The sequence below is a fragment of the Cyanistes caeruleus genome, unplaced genomic scaffold (assembly GCF_971803275.1).
Source record: "Cyanistes caeruleus unplaced genomic scaffold, bCyaCae1.hap1.1 HAP1_SCAFFOLD_170, whole genome shotgun sequence".
NCBI lineage: Eukaryota > Metazoa > Chordata > Aves > Passeriformes > Paridae > Cyanistes > Cyanistes caeruleus.
Genome location: NW_028255958.1, coordinates 165,945 through 190,573, shown reverse-complemented (window position 1 = coordinate 190,573; position 24,629 = coordinate 165,945). Strand labels below are relative to the sequence as shown.

General features: G+C 53.8%; 2 protein-coding genes across 4 annotated transcripts; both read right to left on the bottom strand.

Annotated features, from left to right (window-relative positions):
- Nucleotides 1-1,172: 1,172 nt before the first annotated feature.
- LOC147645792 (serine/threonine-protein kinase pim-1-like) lies at nt 1,173-9,750 on the bottom strand. Of its 3 annotated transcripts, none has more exons than XM_086874215.1 (8): nt 6,787-7,575; nt 6,607-6,657; nt 6,036-6,402; nt 5,304-5,480; nt 4,900-5,047; nt 4,491-4,668; nt 3,809-3,943; nt 1,173-3,522 (listed from the first exon to the last, which is right to left on the bottom strand). In XM_086874215.1, the coding sequence occupies exons 1-5, from the start codon at nt 7,336-7,338 to the stop codon at nt 4,941-4,943; spliced, it is 1,254 nt and encodes a 417-aa protein (XP_086730341.1). In that variant the 5' UTR covers nt 7,339-7,575; the 3' UTR covers nt 1,173-3,522; nt 3,809-3,943; nt 4,491-4,668; nt 4,900-4,940. The 3 variants fall into 3 exon arrangements, with proteins under 3 accessions (XP_086730341.1, XP_086730339.1, XP_086730340.1); XM_086874213.1 differs by having other exon boundaries at nt 3,308-3,522; nt 4,491-4,716; nt 6,787-9,750; XM_086874214.1 differs by having other exon boundaries at nt 3,308-3,522; nt 4,491-4,817; nt 6,787-7,574.
- Nucleotides 9,751-16,684: 6,934 nt separating this feature from the next.
- LOC147645791 (olfactory receptor 14A16-like) lies at nt 16,685-21,917 on the bottom strand. The gene has a single exon (XM_086874212.1). The coding sequence runs from the start codon at nt 17,747-17,749 to the stop codon at nt 16,817-16,819; it is 933 nt and encodes a 310-aa protein (XP_086730338.1). The 5' UTR covers nt 17,750-21,917; the 3' UTR covers nt 16,685-16,816.
- Nucleotides 21,918-24,629: the final 2,712 nt, after the last annotated feature.

Genomic DNA, 24,629 nt, shown 5'->3' with positions numbered 1-24,629 from the left:
CAGCAGCAGCCATGGGTGGGCTCCTCCCTCTCGCTGTGGCTGTAACTCACCCAGGAGCAGCAAGTGAATCCTGTCCCTCATGGGCCAGCGAGTGCCAGAAAGGAACATAGAAAGGAACACTGCTCCTTGGAGAAACACAATGTCCTTGGGCTTCAGCAGAGCATTGAAATGGGCCCCCTCGAGCACCTCAGCTCCAGTGAAATCTCCTTTACTGGGCTGGGCCCAGGAGATCTCCCAGAGCAGCTGCAGAGGAGTCGCTGTCAGGAGGAGGGACATTTCTCAAAGTTTGATGTAGATCAAAACAAGCTCTGTTGGTAGCTCATTTCTGTTAGTGTTCTAAATGAAATTAGAATTTTGACAACTAGGTCTATTGAGTTAATAGTAATTTAATAATAAAGAAAAAATGGATAGAATTTAGTGCATTGAATACAGTTTTGGTATAAAAGAAATACAATTTAGTGAAAGAGTACAATTTAGTAAATATATTCAGGTATGTATATATATATATATATATATATATATACACACACACATATATATATATATATATATATATATATATATATATATATATATATATATATATATATATATATATATATATATATATATAGTTTGTCAGTAATTAAGTATGATTAAAGCATAAGTAAAACTGACCGGAGTATGGGGAGGGCTTCTCACCCTACCTCATGTACAAAAAAAGCAATTAAAACTAAACTTATATACTGTACGCTTCTACATATTCATTCATGTTTCCTGCAAGTTTCCCCCTACTTCCAATTTTTAAATTACTATTCTTCTATGGTCCATGCTTCACTTGTTGCTAGGGGGTCTTCAGTCTTCTTTTGGTGGTCTTTTGCTTGAAGGCTTACACACATCCTCATTGTCCTCTGGATAACCTCACAGGTTGCACGTGCGTACTAAGCCTAGTGTTATGTAAGTGAGCATTGCGCTCCACTAATTAGTCTTATATTTTGTAATTTTCAGGCCTTATGCCTAAAGTCATTCCAACTTTATCCATCTCAAGGTCGATTTTGTCTTAGGACATTTCTTATCTCAAAATTACATCATCTACCTTAATTTTAACATGTAACATCTGTAGGGGGGTACATCTGCCTTGTAACACTAATTCCCTTGATTGCTCCTAATAATAACTTTCCAAACAGTTACAATTTAGTTAGCACAAATCATTGCCATTTATTACAGAAGGGTGTGAAAACAGGAGCATTGTTTGGTGTGGCCTCCTCTCTGCCTTTCACACCTTTCAGCGCTTTGACCCAGCCAAGAGCTTTCTCCAAGAGTGCAATGAAGCAGCTGCTCCTGCTCCCAGCTCTGGCTCTTCCCAGTCTCTGACCCTGCCTGGTTTTGTCCCTCTTGCTGCGCCCTCTGTTCCCCCAGGGGCCTGCCCCAGACTGAGGGATCAGATCCAGGCACTGCTGCTGCTCCCTCGGGACCAGCCCAGTTTGGTTGTTGCTGGCAGTGCCAGCAGAAGCCGTGGCTGGAGCAGCAGGTGCTGACAGTGCCCCAAGGCCTGGGGCTGGAGGGGTCCCTGGGCTGGGGCTGGGAGGGAGCTGCCCCTTGTTCTTCCTCTGCCTCACACAGAGCTGGGCCAGGCACAAGTGGGGCAGCAGAGCCAACAGGGAGCCTGCAAGACTCTTCCAGCTGTGCCTGCTCAGAGTTTGGCCTTGGAGCTCCAGGTGGGCAAAGGCAGCTGCTCTGGCCCCTCTGCGTGTGCCCGTGTTCAGCACTGCTGCTCCATCAGTCTGTGCCCAGCAACGGGGAAAAGCCTCAGCCCTGCAGGGCGGGGAGCTGCCGGGCTCTGCCTGAGCAGCTCAGCCAGCGCGAAGGGAGCTGCTCCACACGGGAAGCCAGAGCAAAGGGCATGCCTTTTCCAGGACATGTTTTCTGTAGAAAAACAAACAAACAAACAAACACGAAAAAAACATGAAAGATAAAAATTACTCGCAAACGTGTAGTGAAAAATCTTCTATAACTCTGGAGTAAGAAAGAGGTAACTGATCCTTTGAAAAAGAGAACTCAGCTTTGATTTTAGTTCCTTAGTTTGTACACGTGCTAGTGGAAAGGATCCATTAGCTGCCTTCCTTTACAGATTTGATGGATGTTTTCCAATGTTAAGATATTTTACACTGCAGTTAAAGGAATAGGAAATACATGTTCTTCATGACTGTGTCTTGAGTGTCAAAATTTTGCAGTTTGAAACTTGGACCTAAAGCGTTGCAAATGGAAATGATAAATCCCAATGGACTGAGTGAATGCAGCTTTTCCTATGGGATGTGCAGCACTCCAAGGACTTCCTCAGTGGGGCTGTGGGTGCTTGGAGCTTTGTCCTGTGCCACTCCAGGATGTCATGAAATGGGACTTCACCTGCCACCAGCCCAGGTCACGCTCTGCCACCAGCCCAGCTCCTTGGACCTTGTGTCCCCAAAGAAGACACAAGGTGTTTCTGCTGCTCCACCTTTGCACAGATCCACAGAGAGCTGGGATTATCCCAAGTCTCGTGTCTCCATTGTGCCATATTCCTAAAGAACCAGCAGCCCATCCCGACGAATATGGTGAGTTATGTGGATGATTGTCAGCTCCCTTTCCTGCCTAGAAATCCTGAAACTGCTTCTAAATGCTGTTCCCTTCAGTTCCTGGACACCTACCCACACAGAGCTGGGGAAAAAAATCCCCTGGCCATGGCTTACAAGGTGAGTTATGCCAAAGTTAGAGCTCTGTGGGAAATCTCTATCCATCCCTATCCTTTTAATATATCTATACATGGGGGTGTGCATGGATGTCTTGTATGGAAAGGAAGGAGTGTGCAAACAACGTGACTGACACTTTCACCCTCTGTGTTCATTCCATACTCATGGGTACAAAGATATTATGGAAACCTTTGCAAGGACAGACCGTCTGTCCATGGATAGAAAGACATCCAAGAGCCCCTGGCACAGACAGACCCTTCTGTCCATGGATTCAGAGACATCCCAGAGCCCCTGGCACAGACAGACCCTTCTGTCCATGAATTCAGAGACATCCAAGAGCCCCTGGCACTGACAGACATTGCTGCTCTTCAGCCAGTGACAGGATGAGTCCCTGAGCCTGGGGCTTGGCCTTCCTCGTGGTGAGGGGCATCAAGGAAGGCTGCAGTGTGATGGAGATTGTGATGGGCTGGGAAATCACTGGGGGAAAGGAGGGAGCAGTTGTGAAGTAAAAGGCAGGTGGGGGAGAGAACTGTTCAGAGAAGGGCTGAGCTACAGCTTGAGAAAGCTGAAAAATGACATTTGGGGTCATCCCAGATTGATTTCATTTCAGAAGTTATGGAACAAGTTTAATTTTGGGGGGAGTGTCATGTTTTCCTTTGGAGGTGGACACTCTGCAGACTTGAGCTGCATTGCCAAAATGCTCAAGTCTTTGCTGCAGGTCACACCGTTTCTTCTTTGGCTGATCCCGGCCCGGTGCTGAGCCCAGCAGAGCCCTGGCAGAGCCCAGAGCAGCCTCAGCATCCGCAGAGCCCGGCTGCAAGGAGAGAAACCAGAAACCGCCCGTCAGCTCAAGGCTCCTGTCCCCTTGTCCCAGCCAGCCACGGTGCCCAGGCCATGCTGGCCGTGCTCAGCGCTGAGCCCAAAGCTGCCCATCACTGCTGCCTTTGGGAGCAGAGCAGGAGGGCAGGACATGTGCCCAGTCTGCAGCCAGCCACGGCAGATCCAGCCCCTCAGCAGCTGCCCAGAGCGGGATGCTCCTGTGCCCGCTGCCATCTCCCAAAAGCTCTTGTCCCACCCATGCCAAGGAGATGAGGACCCACCTCACACCATCTGCTGCCAGAAGAAAAGCTGGTCCCAAACGATGTCCTCAGCCTTCTCCAAGGGCACGGCCCATCCACACCACGGCTGGTCCCAAGCACTTCCTGATCCAGACTGGACCCCACCCAGAATTCTTCCTTTAGAAAAACAAACAACAAATTAATGAAAATAGGTTACAGACAAAAAGGGGAAAGAAGAAAAAAGGTAAAAAATCTTATGTCTGTCAGGAGTTTGAGGAAGGCACAACCCCTACATTCTAGGGAAAAACCCACCCACGGGTGAGGGAAGCCCATGCTTTCTCCCTTCCCCCCTGCACTGTCCCCCAAAATCACGGTGATCCCAAAGCAAAGCAGGGGAGTGGAGCAGCCCAAGCCCTTCCTTGCCTGCACAGCAAAGCAGCCGTGCTCAGGTTCTGGAGTCCCACCTGTGCTCCTGCCATGGGGGTTTGTTTGTGTTGGGCTGGCTGCCCCAGCCCCAGCCTGGGGCACGGTGGGTGCTGGGGGCTGTTGGCAGGACCAGGAGCCCACTCCCATTTCGTAACCACCCCAGCCCACACCCCCAGCCCTGCCAAAAACCAGCTGGGCAGCCACTGAAGAATCAGTTGCATCCACCCCAGCAAAGGGGAAACCTTTGGTTCCCAGCCAATGCACAAATCTGGGAGCATCCCCCTGGGTCTGGACTTACCTGAAAATTCTCTGTGGAGCCTGGCTTTCAAGAAGGTGCCAGAATCAAAGTCCATCATCGCCAGCTGCCGCTGGCCAGGTCGAGGAAGAGGTTGTCATCCTTGCTGTTGTCCTCCATGTCCCCAGCAGCAGCAGCAGCAGCCCCACCTGGTGCAGCTTCTCCAGGGGCTCCTTCTTCCCTGGGGTGACACCAGGCTGTCAGGGTTCTGCCCAGGGCCCGGCTGTCACTGAACCAGGACAAGCAAAACCAGCTCAGATGGCGGCCACCAGTGCTGGGCAGTGCAGCTCAGCTCCAGCACAAGGGCTGCGTGTTCTCACTCGATGAGCCCTGTGCAGTGACACAGGCAGGACAAAGAAGTCTGGGTTTCTTTGCTTCTGATTACCAGGGTATGTGTGGATCTGTAACTTACCAGGTCCCTGCATCACTGTGCCTGTGGCTCTCTCCCTTCTTCTATGGCTGATGAATATCCTGCATCCAGGGATCACTGAACAGGTCTTCTAATGAGGGCCTGTCCAAGTAGTGCAGGGATAAACACCGCCTGATCAGAACTTGGCAATCTGGGGAGAGAAACCACAAACCACTGGTCAGTTGGAGAAGGCTCCTGTCTGCTTTGCCCCACTATACCCGTGCCCAGGCCACGCTGGATGTGCTCACAGCTGGGCCTAAACTTTCCCATCAATTCTCTGTTTTGGAGGAGAGCAGGAGAGCAGGACATGTGCCACCTCCTCAGCAGCTGCCAGAGCGGGATGCTCACGAGCCCGCTGCTGTCTCCCAACACTGGTGTTCCCCCCGTGCCCAGAGATGAGAATCCACCTTGGGAGAGCCGTTGTGGCAGCGGGAGCTGGCCCCAGCTGATGTTCCAGCCCCTCCTGAAAGGGTGCTTCCCGCAGACCATCTCATGCAGCAGGATGCCCAGGGTCCAGACGGTTGCTGCCTCGCCATAATACCATCTGAAGTTGGTCCATTCCGGGGGTCTGTATGATCGTGTTCCTATGGAATACGGATGGAGCTCAGCAGGGGGATGCTGCTGCTCCCAGAGCCTGAGCCCAGCATCCCTGGGCATGTGGGGCTGCCCCAGTGGCACACGGGGTGACCTGCTGCCCTCTCGCCAGCACCTGGCACTTGTGTACAAACCCAGGGTTGGAAAAGAAGGCACTGGTGCTGGAAGATGGCAGCAGAAACCCTGGCAAGGCCCGACCATGACACACAAAGGAAAAACCCGCTCACAGTGCTGGGGAAAAACCATACCCACATCCTCCCTGCTGGCATTGCCCAAAAAATATTATGAACCAAGGCAAAGCAGGGAAGCACAGCAGTCCAAGCCCATTCTCACCTGCACACCAAACCAGCTGGTGCACAGGTCCTGGCTCTCCCTCTCTGCTACCCCCACCCACAGGGGATTTTGTCAGGCTGGCTGCCCCAGCCCCAGCCCCAGTCCTGGGAGAATCCCTGCTGCCACACCCTGGTTGGGCCATGAGATGTTGGGCCAGGAGATGTTGGGCCAGGAGATGCCGGGACCGGGAGCCTACCCCTGGGTGGGCTCACCTGCAAACTGAGTGTAGGCTGTGTCCTGCAGGTAGGTGCCACAGCCGAAGTCAATCAATTTTGCCTGCCCGGTGTCCAGGTCAACCAGGATGTTCTCAGGTTTTATGTCTCTGTGCAGGACCCCGCAGCTGGTGCAGTGCTGCACGGCCTCCAGCACCTGCCGGAAAAGCTCCCGCGCCTCTTCCTCGGTCAGGAACCTCCGTGCTCGAATGAAATGCCGAAGGTCCTGACACCGCTCTGGGCGCTCCAGTACCATCACGATGGTGTTGGGGAGCTCAAACCAATCCAGCAGCTGCACCACACCGGGGAAGCCTGTGGACACCTTGTCCAGCAGCACTATCTCCAGTGGTGCGCTGGTGCCGTCGGGCTGCGGGAGGAGCACGGTGCCGTCAGTGGGGCTGAGCCCGTGCCAGGGCTCGGGGAGCCCTCAGCCAGCCCGGGATGCTCTGTGCCCTCCGCTGGCCCCACGCCCGCTCTCCCTCCAGGTGTCCTGGTGGCTCCCACCCTGCCGGGCCCCGGCTCATCCCCGCCCGGCACGCCCCGGCTTCTGCCGCTGGCCCCGCTCACTCACCAGCTCGCCCCAGTGCCGGACGCGGTTCCGTGGCACCTTTTTGATGGCCACCTACAAGCCAAAGGGAGCAGCGGATTCAGCTCGCCGCCTACCAGTGTCCAGCCCCATCCTCCTCCTCCGCCCTCTCCTCCTCCTCCGCCCTCTCCTCCTCCTCCGCCCGCCGCTGGCCCCTCTGCTCACCGGGGCGCCATCCGAGAGCCGAGTGGCCGAGAAAACCCTGCCGAAGCCGCCGCGCCCCAGCAGCGAGCCGATCCTGTAGCGCTGCTGCAGGGCCTCCTGCGCCTTCCCTGGGGAAGAGACGCGGCCGTCAGCGCTCGGCCCGGGGCCAGGAACGGCCCCCGAGCGCTCCCCGACCTCCCCGGGCCGAGCATCCGCAGGCGTCCGCTCCTTGGAACGCGACAGCGGCGGCTCGGGGCCAGCGGCCGCGCTGCCGAGCGGCGGAGCTCGGGCCGGGGAAGCCGCAGCGGAGGCGGCGGCAACGGCTGCACCGCCTGTGTCCTCCGCGGGCCCCGGGAGGAGCCGGGGCAAGGGCCGGGACCAGGGCCAGGGCCGGGGCAGGGCTCGGAGCAGGCGGAGCCAAAGGGCGGCGATACCGCCCCAGCCCCAGGCACTGAGGCCCGCCCAGAAGCGCCAGCGCCAGCTCGGCCAGAGCCGGGCGGAGGCGAGAGCGAGGCGGGACGCCCGGGGCCGGCGCCGGGGCCGGGGCCGGGGCCAGGGGCGGGCCGGGGGCATGTCCCGGGCGGGCAAGGGGAGAGGGAAACTGGGAGAGGAGGGGGACACAGAGAAAGGGAGATCGGGAATGGGTGAGGGACCGCGGGAGAGAGGGTGGAACAGTGGGAGAGGGAGAGGAGAAGATAAAGAGGGGCGATAATGTCGCTTCTTTCGCTTTTTCTCTTTGCGCTGCTGCCGCCGCCGCTGCTGCTGCTGCTGCCGCTGCTGCCGCTGCAACTGAAGCACCGGGGCCGTTTGTCCCCGTGTCCGTTTGTCCGTTGCCCGCTCGGCCCCGCGCCGAGCCCCGCGCTCCCCGGGCAGCTCCTGAGCCTGGCCAAACACGGGAACTTTGCCGTGTTGAGCCAAGAGCCAGAGTCTTGATTCCTGCACAGGGGCACAGCAATGCCCTTGGCTGCTGCTGTGCCTTGTCCCTGCTGAGCGTCAGACACTGTCCGAGCACATTCCCTGAATGCAGAATTTGTACCTGACCCAAGCACTGCACTTGTGTCTCCAGCATTGCTTTCCAAGAAAAACAGGGGAAGGCAAACTGGGTGTAGCTCATGGTATTTTACAATGTCTAAAACTTGCCAAGTGATGGATCTTAGAGGTGAGATCCATTTGGAATGAATGGGATGGAGAACTAGTGCACGATGGAAAAGGGAAACATAAAAATAAATAGAGAAAAACATATTGGTCATTTCTTTTGATTTTATTTTAATTTCTTAAAAAAAGCTGTTTCAATTTTCCCAGAATCTTCACAGTCCTGTCTTTTCTTTCCAAAAACCTGTCCTGGAGAACAAGGTGCAGCTCCTGTCTCAAGATGTGCCCCCAGCTGCAGCTTCTCTTGGCTTCCCACACTGTGCGTGCAGCACAACTCTTACAGCAAAGCAGGACAAATTACCTGAAGAACTTGACAACTTGTTCTTGCTTTTCCTTGTGGACAGGGGAGTTGTGCCATTGGTACGGTTTGCATTGTTACTCTTCTATCCGAAGAAAACATGATGAGCTGCCAGGAATTGTTAGGGAATACAAGCCTGGCTGAATGTGGAGAAAGAATCTCCAGAGCCTGCAGCCAGCAGTGGAGAGCTCATCATTCCAATAGCGCCATGGACAACTTGAAAGTGATCTGGAACATGAAAATGGGCTGACAGAGGGAGTTTGTTTTGTGTGTTCAGTTTAGGTGATTGTACATCTCCTGCACTGGGAGAAATCAAGAGCACAATCAGTTGTTGATAAGCACCAGAACATGATAAGCTGGACCTCTCAGTAGATGAGAGAAAGAATGTGAAATGGACAAATGCAGGGAATGACTTGGTGAAGTTTGTCTGTAAGAAGGTTGATTTTTATCCTAATAATGCCCAGTTAATTCCCTTTGCTTTTGTCCCTTCTGGCAAGGCTGTTTGCATGGCAGATTGCCCAGGAAATGAGAACCTGGAGCTTGTGGAAGTGCCTGAAAGGTGCCCTGTTCCTCTGCAGGGACACTCAGGCTGAAACAGGAGCCTGAGGCCTCTCTTGGGAAGCCTCCTCGGGGCTGTAATTTGTGCCATGCCAGGAGAGGAGGAGGGGGAGGAGGATGGGAGCTGTGTGTGAGGAGCAGGAGGTTTGGGCCGCAGGACATTCCGTCTGTGCCGCTGCCCCGCAATGGGCGGCCGTGCCCGGGGCTCTGGGCCTGCCCCGCGTGCGCTGAGCTCCCGACACTGCGGGAGCTGCCCGGGCTGGGCTCAGGTTCCCACTGGGACTGGGCAGCAGGCTGGGCTCCAGCTGGGATCAGCAGCAGCTGGAAATACCTCTGGGCATCTCCACTTTCTGCTGCTGCTCAGAAAAAATAATTAAGTGACAAGTTCTGTTTTTTCTTTCTCCTGGTGGATTTTTTCATTTTATTTGCCACTGCAGGGGCAATTTCTGTGATGGCCTCTGTCACTTGATTCTATTTCAGCAGCAGCAGCAACAGGGCTGTGTTTGAGCACTGCAAATGTCAGCTGTGTGGCTTTCATTCCCCTCGACTTAGTGCTCAGGGACTTGAGGGCATTTCAAAATCTGCCACTCATGATGTCTGAGACAAAAAATCCTGAGTTACTGATCACAAAAGCACAGTGGGTAGCACTGATTGAAAGAGGCAATTGTAGTTTTGCAGATAAAATTCAGGTGGCAAGCAGAAGAAAGGCAAAAGCAGACGAGATCTACAATTGCCAAGGCAAAGGCACCAACAGCCTCCTGCTGTCACCTCAGGTTGAGTAAAACAGAGCTGAAAACAGCGCTGGAACCCGATCCTTTCTTCCTCTGAGGGCTGGTTCAGGGCAGCAGAGGCGGGCCCTGAGGAAGCCTGAGGGCTGTTTGTGGGGGATTGTTGCTGTAGTCCAGAATTGCCCTGGCAAAAGCCCTGGGAAGCCGAGGCAGGAGCAGGTGGGAAGGGCCGGCGCTGCTGCTGCCCGTGGCCGGGAGCCCCGGCCGGGCCGGGCCTGCGCCCGCTGCGCTGCGGCTGCTGCTGCTGCCAGAGCCGGGCGGGACTCGGGGACAGGGAATGGACACGGGGGGACAGCAAAGGCCTTGGGGGCTGCAGGGATGTTGGTGCTCGGGCCAGCGCCAGCACAGAGCTTCAGCCCGCAATGAAGCCCGAGGGAAACGCTGGCGAAAGGCTCCATTCAGCCTTTCTTTACTCGGCGCTGTGAAGGGACCGAAATAAAAGGAGAACAAGCAGGGCCCGACCCCTTCTCCTTTGGGAGGAGCCCCACGCCTGGGGCTGTGAGGGGCCGTGAGGGGCTGTGAGGGGAAATGAAGGGCTGTGAGGGGCTATGAGAGGTTCTACAGGGCCATGAGAAGTTCCATGGAGCCGTGAGGGGCTGTGAGGGGCCATGAGGAGCCTCAGCCCTGGCAGGAGGGGGTGCCAGCATGTCCCCAGGGCAGGGCAGCCGTGAGGGGCTGTGAGTGCAGACGTGGCAGCAGAGCGGGCTTGGGGCAGCTCTGGGAGGGGATGAGACCCTTCCCCAGCTCCAAACCACACCAGACCCACCATTAACAGGATTTTCCATCTTGAGAATGCACTTGCAACTTGGACTTGACTGTACAGTTTTATCCCAGTGGGAAAAGCAAGAGACTTTCAGTCATTGGTTTTCAATGTGTGTTTCACATACATTTCAGTGTGACATCCAGCCATTGTTATTAGTGTCTAAGATTTAAAAGTCTTAACAATGAAAAGTAATACTAATAAATAATAATAACATCAAGAACAAGAAATGAAGCCCTGAATCCCAACAATCAGCTCAGAAACATCATTTTGTTTGTAGTAAAAGATTAGTACTAAAGGAATAAATGAAAGAGTTTTAATTTGTAATTCAGACAAAAGACGATTCATCTTTTTCCAAGGTTCTGGTCCCCTACCACCAGGGACATTTCCTTTACTCTCCCACTTTCTAATAGTTAGAAAGGAGTTAAGCACACCAGAAAAGGCAACAGCTCCTGTTTCAAAGGGAAGCAGCCACCACTCCAGTGAACCTGAATTGTCCCCAGGCACATGTGTGCACTTGAAGGGTGAGCAGGTGTTGGGAGAGATCTCAAACTCCTTCTAAGGCTGTGAGAAACCCACAAGTGGCAAAGTATCATTGTGGGTCAACTCCTGCTGAAATTCCATTCTCCCACACCCTCCAAATGGGCAGGCAGGGCTGGGCTCTGGCACGGTTCAGTTTTGAGTGCCTTGTGCTCCCTGGTAGGGAAGTGATCCTATCAACTCTGGTACTGATGGATTGTGGTATGGCTGCTGAAGGAGGAGAGGGAATCTCAGCAGACAGGAAAGTCTCTTCTTCTCCTTTCTCACTGTAGAAAGAGAAATTCTCTCCAAAGAGAAATGCCTGTGGTGGGTTTCCATGGGACCCCTTCCCTCAGCCCACTGAGGCTGACCCACTGTGTGCTCTGTAGGAGCCAAAGCCAGAGGAGTCCCAATATCAGTCACCACATGGTCCCCACACAGCAGGAGAAAGCACTGCTTGCAGTGCGGCTGCTGATCTGTGACCCATCCTGATTCCATCCACCCCACTCCTCTCAACCACAGACACCAGAAGGATCCCAGGAAAGCCACAGTGCTCTACCAGATGCCAGGAGCACTCCCTGCTGTGGCCTCAGGGATGCTGGGTGACCTGGTTGATGAGCATCTCTGGTTGGTGATGGAATGTGTGGATGGAGGCCCTTGACAGGAGGTTGTTTGAGCCACGTGTGGGGGTGAAGGAGAGATGGCAGCTGTCAGTCGGGAGGGCAGGGACCCCGCTTGTGAGTCCATTGCCTTGGACACCCTCAGCCACAGGATGTCCAAGAAGTCACACAAGGCTTTGGCACTCTCATCCTTCTTTTCCCCCAAGTTCCTGCTTTCTGTACATTTACAGCAGAGAATCTTGTTTGTTTTTAGAACTAGAACAAAGATCCCAGAGGGAACAAGCCTTGCTGGTTTTAATCAGAAGCATCAGTGAACAGAAGTTGTGTTTTCTTTTCTTTGGTCACATCTTTGTTCCTTCTGAGTGTCCAGGCTGGGCTGGGGGGGTGTCCTCGTTTGCTGCATTTTCTGAGTTCATCTTGGATCCTTTGGAGGGCAATAGGTTGTGCCCTCTGAGGATCCTTTGTGCTCCTTGGTGACCCAGGAGAACCTTCCAGGAGGTTTTTGGGTGAGCTGCTGCTGTGATGTCACAGGAATGTTGCCATGTCCTTGTGGCGTTCCCGTTGCTGTGGGGCACAGAGGCCTCAGTGTCAGAGCGGCTCTGGGTGCCTGCTCATTGCCTGAGGATCCTCCTGCCTGAGGCATTCTCAGCAGACAGCCCAGTCCCTGACGGGTGTCCTTCTGTCCTGGCAGGTTGACAGACAGTCTGCAGATGTGAGCAGCACAGCCAAAATGATCCAGTAAGTGGTTGCTGCAGTTTGCACTCTGGACTCTGGGGCTTCTTATGGGTATTTTTTAACCCACTTGGCCCCTAAGTCGAGCATTTCCCCAGGTGTACCATATGTGCCTTTGGGATTGCTGTGGGCTTTCTGTTCTTCCTTTGGAATGGATGTGATTTTGAAAGAAAATTGCCATTAAATGCCATATGTTTGGGAGAGCTCCTGCCAAAAGTTTCTTAAAAAAAGGGTTTATTTCTAAGCCAGCAGGGTGTGCACAGCATTTGGAATGGAGCCTGGGGGGGTTCTGTTCCCCAAGAGGAGAGTCTGTGGCAGTGGACCCTGGCACTCCCTCCATTTGCAGGTCCAGCCAAAAAACTGGACACAGCCAAGTATTTTGTGTTGTTCTCTTGCCTGTTGTGTGATCCAAAAGGACTGTGGCTCCAGGAGGGAAGTTGTGAAAGGAAAATGCTCTCTATAGGCATTGACTTGTTGTGTGGGAGTTCCCATCACAGGCAGCTTTTTCTCCTAACAGCGTCGGGTTCAGGTGAAGGTCACCTCACACATGGATACTGTGAAGCTCCTTTTTCAGAGAGTGGGAAAGGAACCTGTGGTATTCAGAGATCCCAGTTACTCCCTTTCAACACCCATATGAGCCCAGTAAGCTCAAGGATGATCCTTGTCACATGCCAGCACTCCCAAGATGGTCCCAGTTGCCTCTGGCTAGATCAACCCAGTCAGTCCCAGTATGATGCCATTTGCCCCCAGCGTGCTCCTAGTTGCTCCCAGTCACCCCCAGTATGAGGGATGATGTGCAATGTATGTTGCCAGTCACTCTCAGATACTCCCAATATGAGTCCAGTCACTCCCAGTATAATCCAAAGATGGATGGATGGGAGGCCTGATGGAATCCTGGAGACCATTGTGACACTCTAGGGCCCCATGGAACCATGGTGACACCGAGTTGTCTGGGAGTGTTGATGTGCTGCAGGGTCGGAGGGTTCTGCACAGGGACCTGGACAGGCTGGATCCAGGGGCCAAACCCAACAAGGTGAGGATTAACAAGTTCAAGTGCTGGGTCCTGCACTTTGGCCACAACAAGCCCTGCAGTGCTCCAGGCTGGGGACAGAGAGGCTGGCCAGCAGGCAGGCAGAAAGGGACCTGGGGCACTGATGGACAGCAGGCTGAGCATGAGCCATCAGTGAGCCCAGGTGGCCAAGGAGGCCAATGGCACCTGGCCTGGATCAGGAACAGTGTGGTCATCAGGAGCAGGCCAGGGATTCTTCCCCTATGCTTGGCACTGGTTGAGCTTCATCTCGAGTGCTGTGTCCAGTACTGGGCCCCCAATTTTGGAAAGACATGGAGGGGCTGGAGCATGTCCAGAAAAGGGCAACAAGGCTGCTGGAGCACACATCTTGTGAGGAGCGGCTGAGGGAGCTGGGGTTGTTTATCCTGGAGAAGAGGAGGCTCAGGGGAGACCTCATCACTCTCTGCAACAACTTGACAGGAGGGTGCAGCCAGGTGGAGGTCAGGCTCTTTACCCAGGGAACAGTCCCAGGACAAGTGGACACAGCCTGAAGCTGCACCAGGGGACGTTTAGGCTGGACATTAGGAAATATTCTCCACAGGAAGGATGATTGGGCATTGGAATGAGCTGTCCAGGGAGCTGGGTGAGTGACTGTCCCTGGAAGTGTTTAAGGACAGTCTGGATGTGGCACTGAGTGCCATGGTCTGGGTGACAAGGTGGTGTTGGGTCACAGGTTGGACTTGATGCTCTCCAAGGCCTTTTCCAGCCTGGTTGATTCTCTGATGATTGTGACCCTGCAGGGCCCTGGGGAAGCAAGGGGCCACTGTGACACTGCGGGGCCTGGTGGAACTCAGAGGACCACAGTGACACTGTGTCCCACATGGCACCAAGGAGCCAAAGAGCCATTGGGACACCGTGGGGCTACATGGAAACAAGGAGTCCATGGTGACAGTCGGGGTCCTTGTGGAACCACAGAGGCCACTGTGACACTGCTGGGCCTTGTGGAACCAAGGGGCCACTGTGGAACCAAGGAGACCCTGGTGAGACCCTGGGCCCCAGTGGGATCAAGGGGCCATTGTTCCATTGCAGGGACTCCTGGAACTAAGGGAACACCTGTGACATTGTAGTGCCCCATGGAACCAAGGGTGACACTGCAGGATCTTGTGTAACCTGGGCTCCACTGTGGCACTGCACCACCAAGGGATTCATTGTGGCACTCGGAGGCCTCATGGAACCAAGAGGCCCCTATGACACTGCAGGGCCCTGTGGAAGCATGCAGAACATTGTGACAGAGCAGGACGTCATGTCATGATGGGGCCATTGGGATACTGCAGGGCCCCATGGAACCAAAGGGATTTTGTGACTCTGGGCGGCCTGATGGAATCCTGGAGACCATTGTGACACTCTAGGGCCTCATGGAACCGTGGTGACACCAAGTTGGCTGGGAGTGTTGATGTGCTGCAGGGTAGGAGGGTTATGCACAGGGACTTGGACAGGCTGGATCCAGGGGCCAAACCCAACAAGGTGAGGTTTAACAAGTCCAAGTGCCAGGTCCTGCACTTTGGCCACAACAACCCCTGCAGCGCTCCAGGCTGGGGACAGAGAGTCTGGCCAGCAGGCAGGGAGAAAGGGAGCTGGGGCACTGATGGACAGCAGGCTGAGCATGAGCCATCAGTGAGCCCAGGTGGCCAAGGAGGCCAATGGCACCTGGCCTGGATCAGGAACAGTGTGGTCATCAGGACCAGGCCAGGGATTCTTCCCCTATGCTTGGCACTGGTTGAGCTGCACCTCGAGTGCTGTGTCCAGTTCTGGGCCCATAATTTTGGAAAGACATGGAAGGGTTGGAGAGTGTCCAGAGAAGGGCAACAAGGCTGGTGACAGGTCTGGAGCACAAGTTCTGTGAGGGGAAGCTGAGGGAGATGGGGTTGTTAATCCAGGAGAAGAGGAGGTTCAGGGAAGACAAGGTGGTGTCATGGCACAAGTTGGACTTGATGATCTCCAAGGTCTTTTCCAACTTTGCTAACTCTGTGATTCTCTGAAACCACCCTTGGAGCAGGTGTAGGATGAGCCCTGGGCCTTCTCTTCGCAACTTCCAGCAGCCCAGGTCCCTCAGCTTCTCCACACAGCCCCCAAAACCCATCCTGTCAGTCCTGCAAAGCCTTTCCAGCTCCTCGTCATTGCCCAGAACAGGGAGCCCCACAGCCAGACACAGTAGCCCAGATGTGCCCCCCTGGCCTGTGCTGCCTCTGGCAAGGGAGCAGCATGAGGCACTGCAGAACCCTGCAGACAATTCCTGAAGCACCTGTAGGATGATCCTGCTCCCCGAGGGACCTTCTCATGGTGCCAGCTCAGGAACTGAAATGGGGAGTGGGGGCAGAGAGGAAAGGGCAAACAGGGATGGGCTGTTTGCAGGGGAGGGAATAGGGGTGGGAAATAGGAAGAAATCTGGAGCAGGAAGAGTAAAGAAAGCAAAGGTAAAGTAAAGGAAATGCTCAAGGCAGTCTGGGGGTGACTGCCAGGCAGCCCTGGCTCTGAGCAACAACATCTGCAGTGGCACAGGAAACTCACAGCTCATGAGTACAAACTTTCTGTGTGACTTCAGAGGCCACGACAAACCTGAGTAGTTTCCCTCCCGTCCCCCAGCCCTTCCTGGCCCCTGGGGCTGATGGCATTTGTGCTCCCTCAGGTTCATCTCCCCACAGCAGCACCATGGGGGTGCTGACACCTGCTCTGGGCAGTGCAAACAGGGGCTCCTGAGCCAGTGCTGCTGTGTCTGTGCCTGCAAGGATGCGGCACCTCTCTGAGCTGGGGGAGAGGCCAGGGCTGCACAGGGGGGATGTTGTTGGCAGCTCCATGAGGATTCTCTGGGATGCTGTGCTGGGGTGTCCAGAGCAGTGGGGATGGATCAGCCCCTGCTCTGCTGCTCCTTCCTGTCTCCCCCAGGGACCTTGCAGAGCCCCAGCCATGCTGTTTGCCCCCAGCCTGCCCACGGCCACCCTGGGGCTGCTCACGGGGGTTTTCTGTGCTGAGCATTGGCCTGGGTGTGTTCTTGAGAGAGCCTGGACAATGAGCCTGGAGCCCCCAGGCCCTGCCCTGAGGCGTCAGCGCTGCCCCAGCAGTGCCCATGGCCTGTCCCTGCTGCAGCCCCGGCACTGCCACCCCCAGGGCTGTGCCCGGCCCCGAGAGCACTCAGGCCCTGCAGCAACACCAGGGCAGGAGGGCAGCGGGGCAGTGGCACGGGAGCAGCACTGGCAACACCAAGTGCTGCTGCTCCTGGGCACAGCTGCTGTGCCAGCACTGATCTGCCCCAGCTCTGCACACAGACACTGCTGCTGCAGCTCCAGAGAAGAGAACAAAAGGGAGATCTCAGGAGAAAACTTTTCTAGGAGATCCTTTAGTTCCTTTAAAGCTATCAAGAGCGCAGCCACTCATTGGCACAGTCTGTGGCCAAAGGGAAGATGAAGAGAGAAACAAAATGAGAAATGGCACAAACAATGATATTTTATTGTGGACAAGATCTAAAAATGAAAACAAAGAAAACATCCAAAATGAAACCAACAAGAAGAATCAAAGATGACTTTTATTACAAGTGATTTGCAGAAATTGGCCTGCAGTTTAATGTTTCTGAAACCATCCAGTCATCAGTGTCCACACTGCAGCCTTGAGCTCCTGGTTCCTCAGGCTGTAGATGAGGGGGTTCAGGGCTGGAGGCAGCACCGAGTACAGAACTGACAGGGCCAGATCCAGGGATGGGGAGGAGATGGAGGGGGGCTTCAGGTAGGCAAATGCTGCAGTGCTGAGGAACAGAGAGACCACAGCCAGGTGAGGGAGGCAGGTGGAAAAGGCTTTGTGCCGTCCCTGCTCAGAGGGGATCCTCAGCACAGCCCTGAAGATCTGCACATAGGAGAAAACAATGAACACAAAACAACTAAAAGTTAAACACACACCAACAGGAAGAAGCCAAATTTCCCTGAGATAGGATTTGGAGCAGGTGAACTTGAGAATCTGGGGCACCTCACAGAAGAACTGGCCCAGGACATTGCCATGGCACAGGGGTAGGGAAAATGTATTGGCTGTGTGCATGAGAGCACTGAGAAAGCCACTGGCCCAGGCAGCTGCTGCCATGTGGGCACAAGCTCTGCTGCCCAGGAGGGTCCCGTAGTGCAGGGGTTTGCAGATGGACACGTAGCGGTCATAGCACATGATGGTCAGCAGGGAATACTCTGCTGAGATGAAAAAGACAAGAATAAATAACTGTGCAGCACATCCTGCATAGGAGATGGTCCTGGTGTCCCAGAGGGAATTGTGCATGGCTTTGGGCACAGTGGTGCAGATGGAGCCCAGGTCAGTCAGGGCCAGGTTGAGCAGGAAGAAGATCATGGGGCTGTGCAGGTGGTGGCTGCAGGCTACGGCGCTGATGATGAGGCCGTTCCCCAGGAGGGGAGCCAGGGAGATGCCCAGGAAGAGGCAGAAGTGCAGGAGCTGCAGCTGCTGTGTGTCTGCCAATGCCAGCAGGAGGAAGTGGCTGATGGAGCTGCTGTTGGACATTTGCTGTGGCTGGGCATGGGGACCTGTTCATGAGGAAAAAGACAGTGAAGAGTTACAGGAGAAATCAAAACCATTTCTCATGCACCTTCCTCTGCAACACAGAGTTTTTCTTTTTAAGCCCCCCCCATGTCTCTCCTGGTATTTTTGGATATCAGAAACTCTCAGCATTTCTGCTGCCCTCTGGTAGAACAGAGTGAGTTCCCTGATGCAAGCTGATGACTGGAGACTGAGGGGAGATGATCTGTCACTTCATTCTGTTCGGAGTTTCTCTGGGCTTTCACTTTCCTCACATGAAGGATGTTTACTCTCCCATGTTTTCCTTAAAGATCATCAGGTATTGCTGAGAGCAGATGGATCCACCACAGCCCAGCTCCACCTTTGTATCCAAGGACTCACATTGCTCATCTCACCAACCCAACAGCATTGTCACTGTCAGAACACCTCTACCTTCCCCCGTGGGTCTTTCAGATAACACAAACATGCTCTAGGACAGGTTTGCATTCTGCATTGAAGCTCCCAGCTGGGACTGAAATCTCAGGGAGACTTCCAAGTGTCCATATGATGGCTTTGGATGAAGGGAGATCCAGCTCCTTCCCTGGCTGCACTGCCAGCATTGCCCACAGCCGGGCACTGGGGACAGCGTCCCCCTGAGCCAGCTGTGCCCCCCGCCAGAGCCCCCAGTGCTGGGCAGCTGCTCCCAGCCCTGTGCTCTGCAGAGGGACCTGGGCCCGGGGCTGCAGAGCTGCCCCACGGCTCTGCTGCAGCTCTGCCTGCACAGGAGGGGCTTCACACCTGGGAGCCCAGCCCTGAGGGCAGAGGGTGGGCTGGGGGGACAGGAGGGAGGGGGCTTGTTCAGAGGGAGGGGCTGCACTGCAGGGGCTCCTATGGACATCTCTAAACTCTCTGTCACAGGATTTCTGGGCTTTTGTTTACTCTCATTCCCTGATCTTCTCTCTGCTTCCTGGAGATTTTCCTCCTGCAGGTGTTTCCCTGTGTCTGATCTCTCCCTGCCAGCACCCACAGATCCCAAATCTCTGTGCACTCTCCTTAGCCTGACAGAACGCTGCCTGTTTGCAGGGCTCTGGCTGGGGGCAGGTTCTGTTTGCAGCTTGGAGAAAGGACAGCTCAGATTAAGGCTGATGGGTCCAGCAAAGGTGATGCTGGTGCTGTCCATGGGCAGAGTGGCTGAATGCACATTAGCTATCTCCTGTGAAGCTACTGATCACTAAAAGTAACAGTCTGCATGTCTCAAGAACTTGTCAAAATTCATAATATCTTTAATATTTATCCTCCCCCCTCCTCCCTGCAGTTCTGCAATATTAGGAATTTGAATACAAAGTCTTAGGAAATGTCCTCATTTTTATGAAAATCCTTGTCTTGGAAATATTCTATGACTGATCAGAAGCCCTCAGCATGTCAGAGCTTCATGAGCATTCAAGTTCCCCTCCAGCAGAAATACTCAGAGCTGTACTCACAGAGTCTGTAGGCACTTGGGATGTTCCAGCTTTAGGAGATGGCTCCAGGAGCTGCAGCTGCATTGTCCTGCAGCCAGAGGCTTCCTGTGTCAAGGGCTGGGAGGGATTGTGCCCCAGGCACTTCTCAGCACCTTCCCAGCCCTGACTGATTGAAGCTCTCTGTGCCTCTGGGCTGTGCCCCAGGGTGGCTGCAGGCAGTGCCCCAGCCCTGCTGGGCTGGGAGAGGAGCTGCTCAGCAAGAGAAATGTGCTTTTGAAGCTCCTCTTGGTTTCCAGTAACTGCCTCTGTGCCAAGAGCCTGGCCCAGCTCAGCAGCACAGACACAGCAGCAGGACTTTAATGAGCCTCTTGGGCCTTTGTGCTGAGGCCCTGAACATCAGTCCCTGAGAGGGAGGGGAAGAAACTTCTCAAGAAGTCCAAGTCAGAATCCAACTCCAAAGTTTCTTTTCCTTTTAATGGGTCCCACTGAGGGATGTGACTGAGAAAGTGTCCCCAGGCCCCAGGCAGGGCAGAGAACAGGAGGCACTGATGACAGGTGGGGACAAAGAGAAGCCAAGTGCTGGTGCCCTGGGCCACAGCAGCCTCTGTGCCAGCAAGGGCTGTGAGGAGACACCTTGTCCTGAGGCCCTGGGGCCTCCTGGCACAGCCCCAGCAAGGCTGGCCACTGTCACCCCCTTGGCCTGCCCTCAGCATCCCCCCTAGCCCACATGCCAGTGGCCTCAGGGATCTGCTGGAAGGAGTCCCTGGGGAGCCTTGCTCAGGAATGGCCCTGGGGGCTCCTTCATGCTCTCAGGAACTGCAGCTTTTTCAAAGGACTTTGGCTTTTACTTTTGCCTTGGAGTCTCTAAGAGGTTTGTGCAATCATGATCTCCAATTATCTGCTGTAATTAGTCCCTTGAGAAGCTTTGTCAGTAACAACACTCAGTGGGGCTCATTAATGCTTCAAGGTACTTCAGGTTCTTAAGGCACTTTCCTTTCTCCTTCCCACTTCTGAGAAAACTTCTTCTGAGAAGTTTGTGCAATCATGGCCCCAATTATCTGCTTTAATGAGTCCCCTGGGAGCTTTGCATTGACACTGAGTGGGGCTCATCAATACTTTGAGATACTCAGGGTTTTTTCAGCGACTTTGGATTTTCCTTTCCACACTGAGTCTCTCTGAGAGGTTTTTGTGCAATCCTGGCCTCCAATTCTGTCCTCCAAAGAGTCCATGAGGAGCCTGTGTTGGGGATGGACCTCAGTGTCACCCATTAATGAAACGAGACACTTTGGGTTTTTTTCTGACTTGGACTTCTGGAAAGGCTTATGCAATCTCCTCTCAGGCCCTGAGGTTCAAGGGCTGAGCTCCAAATGCACCATGGGACTCATTAGGATCAAGCAAGTCCTAATAAACCATGGCTCTGCCTTGATTTCCCTCTGGTCTGGTGCAGTTTTTAGGAAAGTTTTCTACAATCGTTACGGAGAAATAGTTCTATGAGCTTCTAAGAAATATGTATTCCTATTTTAAGGGGCATCTTTTATTCCTGTTCTCTTTGGAGCAGAGGGATTGTAGCATTCAGTGATGGATATTGGTCCAGGGTCTCTCCTAAGAAGGTCTGGCCAGGTCAGAGAAGCTGTGTCTTGAGGTCTGACCCAGTGTGGACGACCTTGCTCCACATTCCCCAGCCCCATCCTGTCTCTCCTCACTCCCCTGGGACCTGCTTTGCTCACACAACTGGCTGCACTCAGGCAAAGAGGGGTTTTCCTTCTTTAATTTTAGCAATCTAAAACTCCTGAGTTTCCGTATGGAAAACAGACACCCTCCTCAAGTGTGTGCCAAGTCCAAGGTGCCACCAAGGAGCTTCCCCTTCCCCAAGGCAGAACCATGCAAGGAATGTTTCAGACACACAGGAAGTTCTACAATGAACACAAAGCCAGAGTTGGCTGAAGGCAGAATTAGAGCAGCTGCTGAAGGCCAGCCAAGCTTTGAACTCCTGGCATCTGAAAGCACCAAGTGGGTTGTTGGGAGGTGTGTGAGTGAGCCAAGAGTGAGGGAAGGGAAGTGCAGAGAGCCCTGGGAGTGTTTCTGTGCAGACAGGCTGTGGGGAAGGGCACTGCAGAGCTGCCCTGGGCCAGCTGTGTGGGTGGATTATCATCCCAACCTGCCCTGGGCCATTGCAAGGGGCTGTAGCCATGGACACTGCACTGACCCCACTGCTGGGTTTGGGTGCCATGGCAATCCCCATCCAATCTGGAAACATGAATCAAGTTGTTTCCAGAGGTTTGGCTTGTTAAGGTGTTCAGAATGTGAGTGAGCCCTGGGGCACTGAATTCCTGACCTGAAGAGCTGAAGGCTGAACAAGCCTCTGGAGAAGGAAAAGGCAGCAGCAGCAGCAGCCTCCAAGTTGCTGAGGATGTCAGCAGCCCCCACTGAGGCCGTCCCTGCCCAGAGACTGTGGGGGAATGGGCAGATGAGGAGAGCGTCCCTGGGGCTGGGGAAGCAGAACTCAGAGGCACCAGCGGCTCCAGGTGGGAAATGGAGTGTGGAATGGGGCTGTGAAAGCCCTGTCTGGGCTGTGCCAAGCAGGAGAGCCAAGGGCTGAGCCCCATCCCCCAAACAACTCTCTCAAGGAGACCTTTAAAAGGAATTACATTTGTTTGTGTCCTCTGAGTTGGATGCACTGGAGAAATACTGATAAGAGATCTTCTGATAAGAGGACAAAACCAGAAAACAGTCTTTATTGGTAAATCAGAGAAAGTTTGACAAATGGTTTAATATGGCATTCAATCAACAATAAACATTTCTCAAAGCATTAATTTGGCCCATTCAACTTCACAAATTATAAACCCATTCAATTTTAGGTTAATCCAAATTTGCAAGAGTACCGAAAAAGACACAAAAAGAGAGAAAGACAAAGAAGATACAGAGATAGACACACAGATCTACCAACTCCTGGATTCCAGCAGTGTTCAGAGAGAAATCCCAAGAGGAGGTAGGGTCAAGATGTGTGTTTTCCTTGTGGTCAGCCTTAAATACCCCTTGGTCTTCCTGAGCCCTTCCCCAGGTGGGATTTCCGATCATTTGGTCACTCAGGAGCTGGGCTGGTGGCTCCAGAGGTGAGTGTGGAGCATCGCCTTTGATGTGCCAGGGACTGGCAGACAGTGCTGGGCTGGGATAGAGGCTCTGGGGGGATTGGGGTTCCAGGGCAGTGCAGTGCTGGGGTTACAGGGCTGGGCAAGGCTGGACCTGCCCCTTCCTGCCCCCACACAAAATGTTTCCAGCCAAAATCTCCTCCAGTCTCTCACAACAGGCAACGGTAGAGGTGGAATCCAAATTTTGGTCATGGGCACCTGGCTGAGAAGGACAATTCTTTTCTATAGGAAGGAAAGCACAGAGGCCCAGGGTTTGGAAAGCAGGTGAGAGCTGGACATCAGGAGGCCAAGGCCAGCCAAACTTGTCAGTAATGGCAGAATATGTCTGGGAGCAGTCTTTGGATCAAGGGAATGTTAGAGGTGGAATCCGAATTTTGGCCACGGATGCCTGGAGAAGCAGGACAGTTCTTTCCCACAGGAAGGAACTCACAGTGCCTTCCCAGTGTTTCAGTAGCAGATGAGAAGAGACCCTCAACATGTCAAGGTCAGTTGGACCAGTCAGGTGGCCCCTGGGAGGCCAAAGCAGCCAGACCTGTTCTGTGTTTCCTTGATTTTATGGGGCCCCATAGAGTCACAACGGACCCTTACTTCAATGGGGCCCTGCAGTGTCATAATGGTGCTGTGATTCCATGGGATCCAGCAGTGTCATAGTGGAGCACTGATTATAAGAAGACCTGCAGTGTCACAGTGGACTCTTGATTCCATGGAGTTGTCACAATGGCCTCAGGATCCATCAGGCCCTGCAGTGTCACAATGGTCCCAGCGATTCCATGTGGCCTTGCAGTGTCACAATGGTCTCTGTGGTCCCACAGGCCCCTCAATGTCACGTGACTCCTCTGTTCCATGAGGCCTGAAATGTCACAATGGACCTTGGGGATTTGCAGTGTCACAAAGGTCTCCTTTGGCTCCACAGTGTCACCATGGACCACTGATTACAGGAGGCCCCTCAATATCACAATGGACCTTTGGTTCCGTGTAGCCCTGCAGTGTCACAAAGGCCTCTTGGTTTCACGAGGCCCCACAGTATCCCAATGGTCCTCTTGGTTCTGTGGGGACCACAATGGTCTCACTGTTCCATGAGGCCCCACAGTGTCACAATGCTTTGTTTATTCCATGGTGCCCCACAATGTCACAGATGTCCCTTGGTTCCATGGGGCCCTGTGCTGGTGCATTCCCCCCTGCCCTTCTCAGGCCACCGTGCCAGCTGAGAAATGCTCCTTGGGCCTGGGTCTTGGCCAACAGCCCCTGGGCTCAGCTCCTGTGCAGCTCATCAGAAACACTGTCTGCTCCCAGGCACTGCTGCTGCCAACCAGCTCCTGCTTGCTTCAGGAGCAGCCCTGGGAACTGTTTCTGTTCCCTCCGTGGCACAGCATCCCTGTTCTCAGCCTTGCAAAGAAAGCTGTTGATGCCGAGTGCAGCCAGGATGAAACATTGCTGTGCCTGAAGTCCCTCTCTTGGGGCCCTACAAACAGCGCTCCAAAAGGAGCCCCTTGCAGCTGTCCTGGGCCAGCCACCTCCCTCGGAGTGGGGCCTCTGCGAGCCGGGAACTCTCCCGTTTGCTGCACTCGGGGCATCCCCGAACAACGACGGAGCCTGGGCCAATCCCCCCACTCCTCCAGGCTCAGCCCTTGGCCCGCTGGGGAGATGCCAAAGCATCCACAGGGAGCATTTCCCTGCCCTGCAGGGGAATTTCTCACAGCTGCCTTGCACTGCCTCTTTGTGTCTGTGTGCACACACCAGCGCTGTACCCTGGCAAATGTGGCAGAAATGTTGCTCTCGGAGGGGCTGGGGTGCCTTGGAGATCTGAGTCAGTCAGGCCTGTGAGTGAGGGTAAGTCACGAGGTATAAACTAAGTTAAATGCTGCCTACTGTTGCTCTTTGCTGAGTTAAGTTGAATATAAGTTATAAGCTAAGTTGAATATTGTTAAGGGTTATCCCCCTGTTAAATCAAAAAGTCATAGGTTATAAGTTAGGTTAAATATAGTAAATACAGCTCTTTTGCTAAATTGTGACATTTGTGCTATCAGTTAAGGTTGAGGTCTAAGTGAAGTCCTGTTAAGTTTGAGCTGTGTAGAGCTTTTAGGCTGTATTCCTTTTATCCTTGCCCTCACTGTCCTCTTGTCACACACACACACACACACACACACACACACACACATACACACACACACACACACAAACACAGGGACAGTTCTGGGTTCATTTCTGGTTTAGTTGCCTGGATTTTGTTTGGTTTTGTTGTTGCTTTGTTTCCTTGCTGTGCCTGAAGTGTCCAGT